We start from the raw sequence: 8,552 nt of genomic DNA, 5'->3' as shown, positions 1-8,552 counted from the left end.
AATTTCAAAGTGAACTATCCCTTTAAGGCTTAACATGTTTTTTAAAAGTGACAAAAGCAACAAAAAAAAAAAAAAGAAAGAAAAAATAATAAAGAAAAAAAAAGAAAAATCCTAAGGAAAACAATAGGGCCTTCGCCCTTTCAGGGCTTGGGCCCTAATTACTTCTGTAATGAGTTAGCTCAATACAAATATATATAACGGATTATAATTCATTATAAATAATTAGATTATTTTCAGAATTTACTGTAGCAGAATTAATAGTACAATTATTTAATCAGTTCATCCAATGAACAAAGCATAAACCATTATTGGAAATATATTATCTTCCTGGCCAAGAAAGAATAATCTTTTCCAGCTAAAGCAAATCAAGGGTAAGTAGCTAGATCAAGATGTTTTAGTGACTTCGATATGTGGCAAACATGGAGACAATAAAAGCATGGATATAATGGTTTAATAAACGAACTTACGGTAGGCTACACACACACACACACACACACACACACACACACACACACACACACACACACACAACTAAACTAAGCAAAGATTGTGTACAGGAGCAGGAGATTCTTGAGATTCTTGATGATTTCACCAGGAGTGAGAAAGATGAAGTTGCCGGAAAGAAGACAGGATACAATGTTGTCTCAAAGAAATTGAGCAAAGATCTGACCTATTCAGACACTCTTAAAGGTCCTTTCAGATCACACCCATTTGGTGAGGTGACCAATCCAAGATGACCTGGAGAAAGTCTTTGTTCCATCTTATCTCCATTTGCATGTTCATGCTGGCATGGAGAATTGGTGCAGTCTTTACATAAGAGTATGGTACAAATATCATTATGAAATTTATCATAACATATTGTACAACATTCATTATAAAATCAAGACAAGTTTTTGAAGACATTAAAGCAGTGATACATCATCTTTGAATATCAACATTGGAAGTTACTCTAACATAACTAAAGAATCATAACTAGTAAAACTAATAAAACATAGGGACATGCATAAAACACAGGAGAAATACTATAAACATTTGGGAATGTTTGTGGGTAAAAATGGAGAAAATGTCCTTTGTGTATTGGAGTTTGTCTCCGTAGTCTGTCTCCTGTGCTGTCTTTGAGGCTTGCAGACACAGTCTCTTGCTGAGATCGTTCAGTGGAGCCGAGGTGATAACTTTGAAGAGAACTGGTTTTACAGCCTGATGACAACAGGGTAGAGGGGGACATTTTCTGATGTCCAGGGCATTTTTATTAAGACCATTCGTTACACTTCGTATGAAATTATAAATTCTAGTGCTCTGTCTTTTTCGTCTCCTACTTTTTTCTTGATGTTTTCCAGTTTTTCAGCTTTTTCAGGCTCATTTATTTCCTTCAGCTTCTCAATCACAAAATCCATGTGCTTAAGTGTTAGCACAGAATAAGTATTGAGTGCGATATTCTGCAGTTTTTCCACACAGTCAAAAGCTTCATTCACCAGCTTTATTTTCTCTTTCTCTTTCTCGGATTCTAATTGCAGTTCTTCTTCCAGCTTCTTAACCACAGACTCACCACCATACTTCTTCGTTAATTCTTCATATGTCCTCTTCTCTTTCTTTGTCTTTGTTTCATATATTTTTGCTTCTTTGACGTGTTTGCTGTAGTGGCATTTATTTGTGCACACTGTACAGTGATTATATTTCATCACACTGCACCATGGGAGATCAATGGCACAAAAGCATCCTGGATAATGACAGTTCTCCTCACAGACGGGGCAGCACATCGCCATGCTGGCTCTAGAGCGATCAATATCAACCTTCTCTTTATAGGACACTTCAACTTCATACTCAAAGTTCTTATTTGCTTTTACATCTTTCTTGTTCTTCTTCAGAGCTTTGTGAGTTTGTTTCAGCTCCTTTAGCTTTAGTTCTGTCAGTTGAACAAGTGATTGTAGATTAGAGATATTTTCCTCCAGCTGTTTCCGTTTCTGCAACACATCTCGAGTCATCTTCAGGGATTTTGATTTTACACTCTCAAAAAACTTGAACAATCCTTCCATTCCTTTAAAACTGAGATCCCATGATTGATCCTGCATTTCATATCCTTCAACAGCAGCATCTGACAGACAGTTATTAAACAGGAAAAACACTGGCTGATTCTTGTCATTCACTGCACACTTGATTTCAGCCTTTTTAACAGTCATCAGGGCATCTTTAGGTCGAGCTCCATCTGAGTGTGTGAAGAGCAACACAATGTTTTCAGCAGTATCTCTCCCAAATAAAGACTGAATAGCATCAAATATGTATATCTGTCTGCCAGAGAGACGAATCTGTGTTGCTTTAATCACGAGACACACTGCATGTATTTCATTGATCCCTTCAGCAGATTCAATTAAACTAAGTAAACTCTCAGCGATTTGTTTATCAAGATCAACTCCACGAGTGTCTCCATATCCTGGTGTGTCGATGATTGTTAAATGGATTGGACTCTCTTGTAGATAAAACCCATAAACAGTGGTGATGGAGGTCTGACTGTGAGCTGATGTTCGGTCACTCTGATCATCTGTGATCTCAAACCAAACCTGGTCTTCTCTCTGAACATCTAACATGTAGTTGATCATAGTGTTGATTAGTTTTGATTTTCCTGTTCCTTTTTCTCCCACCATCAGAATGGTTTTATGGGGTTTCATTAAGTCTCTCTCTCCAAATATAATTTTTCTATATGGTTCAGATTGATCAATATTGTCTGTCTTTGTTTGCAGATGATATCGAGCAGGATTTCCATCTTTGATTAAGATGCTTTTCTTGATGAGATCATTTATGTTCTGTATGTAAAGCACAAAAACACAAAAACATTAAAGATGGTCATGCATTAATTTTCTACAATGTCCATAATATGAAATCATCTTCAAATTATAAAATGTGCACCAACATCCCTGATAAAGGCCCTTTCACAATAACTTAACATTATACACTTATTATGTGTCATTTCCTCCCATATGCTAAATGCAAGATTAGAACTGATGTAATGTTTTCTGTTTACTTTTGTAATTAAATTCTTTGTTAGTTAATTTGCATCCCACATCCAGTCTTCTGTGAGGCTAGTTTACCTGGTTCTCTACTGTAGAAACATTACATTTGCCCTTTAATGAGATTCTATCAGCAATGCTTTTCATGTGAACATCAGAACAGTGATTGTGTTGGAGGATACAAGTCAAGTCAAGAAAACGCCTCAAGATTATAATAACAGTGTTGAATGATGTAAAAATAAATTCTATAGCTAATATTTCATGAATATTCATCATACCTTTGTGATAACTGTGATGACATCAGATTCAATGGTGTAGTTGAGTTTTCCCACCGCTGCACATTTAATATTGTACTCAGTATCTGGTCTGAGATCAGTCAGAGTAACTGTATTCTGGTTCTTTGACACAGTTTGAGATCTCCAGTCTTTCTCTTCCTTCATTTTGTACAGTAATCTGAGCTCCTCTGTAGCAGAATACGGTTGAGACACTTTCAGAACCACTTCTCTACATCTCACATATTTAATTTTTGGACAGCCTGGTTGTGTGAAGCAAACAGCTTCATTAACTCCATTTCTATACAGAAGAATGCAGGAACCTGGATGCTTTTCATGCTCTTTTATGGAAATCATAAATTTATTTCTTTTACTGCTATATGACATCATCAGCTCTTTAAATGTTTTCAGATGTTCTTTCATTTTCTCCCTGATGCTTCCAGTGAGCCATGATTGAGACGCCACATCAGGTTTCTTCGGTGGATTTCTCATCATTTGAGGATTCATGTAATTTTCTTGCTCATTAAGCAACTCATCTGGCAGCTCAAGAGAACTGAAAGTGTAGCAAAACACATTCTCCACCTGAATATCAGACAAATACGAGTCCAAACTTCTGTTCACTTCGGCTCTAAAGTCCATTAACTGGCGAAGAAACTCATTAACGGTGTTCAATTCTTTTTCTTTCACTGTGATCCACTCTTTCAGACTCTTTTCATTGAATGGAGACTCATCATGAGCTTGAAGAAGATCCATCAGAGCACGAGACTCTTTCTCACAGGCTTTCACTGACTGGATCACAGATTTAATTCGGTCACTGAAATCTTGTCTGTACGTTTGGCAGTTTTGCAGCATATCTTGTATTTTCTTATGAAGTGCACTAAAAGTTGTTTCTTTGGTGTTTTCCAAAAGTAAATTGCACTTGTCTTCAGTCCAACTGAGATTTTTTATAGCAGACTCTTTAGCCTTGATGAGATTCTGGTTTATGACTGTGAGACGCGTCACATCACTCTCTACGGTGTAGTCGAGTTTTCCCACCGCTGCACATTTAATATTGTACTCAGTATCTGGTCTGAGATCAGTCAGAGTAACTGTATCCTGGTTCTTTGACACAGTTTGTGATCTCCAGTCTTTCTCTTCCTTCGTTTTGTACAGTAATTTGAGCTCCTCTGTATCAGGACCCGGTGGAGACACTTTCAGGACCACTTGACTATATCTGACATCTTCAATGATCGGACAGTCTGGTTTTGATGGAGGAGTGAAGCAAACGGCTTCATTAGATTCATTTTCATACAGAAGAATGCAGGAACCTGGATTATTTTCCATTTCTTTTGATGCAACAATAAATTTGACCAATTTGCTGTTGTTTAAATGAATCAAGTGTTTAAATACCCTCAGGTTGTTCCTCATAGTATTGTGGATGTCAGGCGTGAGCCAAGTCTTGTGTTCAGATTCAGAGCGTTTCTTCTCATTTTTTCCTTTCGTTGAAGAACTCAGGAAGGTCTTTTGTTTAGAAAGCAGAACATCTGTCCAGCTCAATGATGTGAAAGTGTAGCTGACCAAATGTTTAACTTCCAGATTCATTAATTCTTTATTGAGGTTGTTTTCTACCATTGCTCCCGAGTCATTCAGTTGTGTGAGCAATGCTTTAATAATGTCAGATTCTTCCTCTTTCTCTTTCAGCCATTGTTCAAGAGCGCTTCTTTCAAATGGAGATTCCTCATGATCTTGTAGAAGATCGATCAATGCTGTGTCCTCTATGAATTTTCCACGGATCTTTGGTAAGAGAGAGCCGAGTTTCTTCATGAGACTCAATCTGCACTGGTAGCAGTTTTTCTTCATGTCATTGATTTTGTCATGAAATGCAGTAAATGTTGAAGCTGGCGTGTCTGTCAGAAGATCACTGCATTTCATCTCAGTCGTACTCAAACTCTCAATTACAGATTCAACGTCTGAGCTTAAACCTGTGCTGATTTCATGTTGAAACTTTACAACTCTTGAGAAAAGTTTGTCCAAAGGATAAAGCCAAACTCTCAGAGGAACCACACGCTCTTTGTTTTCTCCCAGCAGTTTCGGAAGATCTTCAAAAACCTTCATAGCATCTTCAAAAGTGGTCGGGTTACATGGTAGCTGGAAGTCGCCATAAAATGTACAACTGAATTTTTGGGCAGCGGTCTTCAGATTGTCATTCAGATTTATGTTTGAACCATTTGAAATGCCTTTTAGCTTCCCAAAGACAGTTTTTACATCTCCTGCTATCACTCTCTTGTCTTCATCAGATAAAACTTCTCTATCAAAAACAAAGCAGGCGTCTGCTCCGTACAGCACTGCGGTCACTACATGTGTGGCAACGTCATTCTCATAGTGAGCCATGTCTCCAGCAAAGTGGTTCATGATCAGTTCTTCAAACTTAGTGGTGGAATGATAATGTAATGTCAGTCTCTGTTGATTGAATGATTTCTTGGTGTCCTTGAGATAATTAGCAGCTCCAGTTACACTGATGAGTCCTCCTAAAACACTCAGTTTCAGACTACCATCAATATTCAGCAATCTAGACTTTTCCTCAATCGAGTCTGAAGCGGTGACTGTGAAAACTGTATTGATTTGTGGTTTCTCGCTTATGTTCTCCTTCAGCTGCTCTTTACTCCAAAGTCTGATTCCTGAAATGGAGAATTTTTATTTATGTCTAAATACTGTATTCATTAAAGAGTGATTTAATCTTTGCAAAACGCAACTTGCATTTTCTCCCAGTAGAACAACACCACATTATTTTTGTGTTTCTTGCCCCCATTGACCATTCTCTTACATTTAATTTGATATAATGTACATAAATGACTCTGAGCAAGTGAATCAGTAAATATAAACACTGGCGGACTAACACATTAATAATGCTAACCATCATGATACAGAGCTACCAACACAATTCCTGTAACAATTCCTTACCTCGTACCTTAAAATTTTAAGCCCTAAATTATACTTTTTTTGTCCAGAAAGCTTTTTTCATTTTGATAATATTTCTTTCTATTTTTTAATGCATCTTTTAAAATTGTTTTGTATTTTATTTACCTTTAAATTACTACATTTTTACCTATAAATAAAAAATAAATAGAATTTAAGCACTTTCTTCACATTATTTCAAATTAAATAAAAAATAACTCAACATTTTATACATAACCCTGTTAATGCAGCTCAAAACATCTTACATTGTGTGGCTCTACTGATCTCTTGTGGAACAAAATAATATAACATGATATTTCATGACTCTTGCCACTAGATGACCTTATAGCTCTATATGGAGCGAACGAGCAGATGCTTTTATCAAAACCGACTTACAAATGAGAACAATAGAAGCAGTTAAACTAACTATAAGACAACATGCAAGTGCTATGACCCTTCCCAGTTTAATCTAACGCAGTAAACAAGAGTAAATTAATAAAATAAATGATTAATTAATATAAAATCAGAAATACTGAAAAATAGGCAAAACAATACAATTAATACTAAATCTCGATATATCACATAACATGTATGATAAAATAGTAATATATTTGCTCTGGGGATTTAAAGGCCGTAAGATGTGAATAAGTGCTGAGAAAGCTTTTAATTTAGGGATTTGTGTACATTAAATTGCTAAATGATTTAATATTGTAAGTTCTTTACTACCACCTCATAAATAATAGATAAGTTATTTTACTCTAATCATGTATTCAGGGCTTCACAGATTCTAGTGAACAGTGGTTGATCACCTGGTACGAGAGCATCTCTCCTGCAGTCATACAGCATCCCCAGCTGGAAGGGTCTCCCTAGAGCTGCAGTCTCTATTGAATTCACTCCCACTGGATCCATGCTAGACAAAACACAGTTAAGAAGAGATCAACCAGTGAGATTACTGATAGAGGTTTGACAGACATTTTTTAAAGCTAGTATTCATAGCTATCAATTCGGAAGTTGGTTCTTAAATGTGAGCTTTAGCGTCATCTGGTGAGTGTAGCCTATGAAAAAAGCCAAATGCCTTATAATTCCTCAGTTTTAATAAACGTTTGTATTGTAGTTATTAAACTTTTACAGTTAGGATAATTAAGCCCGAATTCCATCTATTTTTTAGTTAAACAAAAGGTGAATTTAAAATATATTTAGATAACGCACAATTTAATGGTTTCTCTAAACGTCAAATAAACAAAACAATCAAAGACTCAATTTAGCCTACACATATTATAAATCTTGTCTTACCCTTTCGAAGACAGTTCAGTATCTGTTATGACTGGTTCCACAGGAGTCTGGGTAACACAGCAATGCTGCTGCATAAGCTAAAATACAAATAACATATTTTTTCCCACAAAAGACAATGTCTACTGAAGAAAACCTAAACAAACTGTAGATGAGAGAAAGTCGTCATTTGCGTTTCTAATGAAGGACTGATACACGCAGCGCAAATTGATGTTTATGAAGAGAAGCACATTCATATTCAGTCGAGCATATGGATGTGTCGAAATACGAGGAAGTCCAGAGTCACGGAGAAGAAACAGAGGCACATTGCAAGCCCGTAGGTAGGGGGGGTTCGGATGGTTCGAACGAAAAGATTTTTAGACTTTTTTTTTTTTTTTCATGTGATTATTGTCATCATTGTTGTAATCAATGCTTGTGACAAATATTCTGGGTTGCTGTTTCAAATTAATATGATTATTGTAGTTGGACGTGTGTGTGTGTGTGTGTGTGTGTGTGTGTGTGTGTGTGTGTTGTGGCCAGATAAATGCACGTGTGTGTGTGTGTGTGTGTGTGTGTGCGCGTGTGTTTGGCTATCCTTGTGAGGACATTTTACTGGTGCCGCGCGTGCAGTTCAGAGAGAGTTCTCGCAATACACTTTTCAAAGCAACGGTGAAGAAGCATCGGGGGCGGGGGGGTTTGGGGGGGGGTTTGGGGGGGGGTTGGGGGGGTTTGGGGGGGGGGTTAAGAAAGTTAAGAAAGACTTGTAAAGAAAGACTATGCGTCTGCGCACATATATATTCAAACACGCATACCTATAGACTAAACACATAATATGCATGTGCATGCTGTCACCGTTTTCACAGATTCATGTTTCTGAAGTTTACATGGAGATGAGAACGTTTAAAAAAAAAATCAAAAGTTTCAAAGTTTGCATTTTCGAGCACCAAACACTGTTGTCTTGCAAATGAACAGCCAGAACACCTTAAAAGTTTTCTGTTTTCAGTTAAAACGGTGTTGTGTAAGCCTCTTGTGTAAACCTGTATTCTGGGTGGGGTGGGGTGGGGTGGGGGGGGGG

The 8,552-nt window shown here is 37.0% G+C and overlaps 1 protein-coding gene across 1 annotated transcript; it reads right to left on the bottom strand.

The window, feature by feature from the left end:
- Positions 1–432: 432 nt before the first annotated feature.
- LOC307154052 (uncharacterized protein) lies at positions 433–8,033 on the bottom strand. The gene is made up of 4 exons (XM_079863948.1): positions 7,502–8,033; positions 7,018–7,118; positions 3,281–5,931; positions 433–2,798 (listed from the first exon to the last, which is right to left on the bottom strand). Exons 1-4 carry the CDS (start codon positions 7,573–7,575, stop codon positions 1,263–1,265), a joined length of 4,362 nt encoding a protein of 1,453 aa, XP_079720074.1. The 5' UTR covers positions 7,576–8,033; the 3' UTR covers positions 433–1,262.
- Positions 8,034–8,552: the final 519 nt, after the last annotated feature.

This window comes from Squalius cephalus (assembly GCF_949319135.1).
Source record: "Squalius cephalus genome assembly, chromosome: 25".
NCBI lineage: Eukaryota > Metazoa > Chordata > Actinopteri > Cypriniformes > Leuciscidae > Squalius > Squalius cephalus.
The sequence above is the reverse complement of the archived record's forward strand: the minus strand, read 5'-3'. Positions and strand labels throughout refer to the sequence as shown.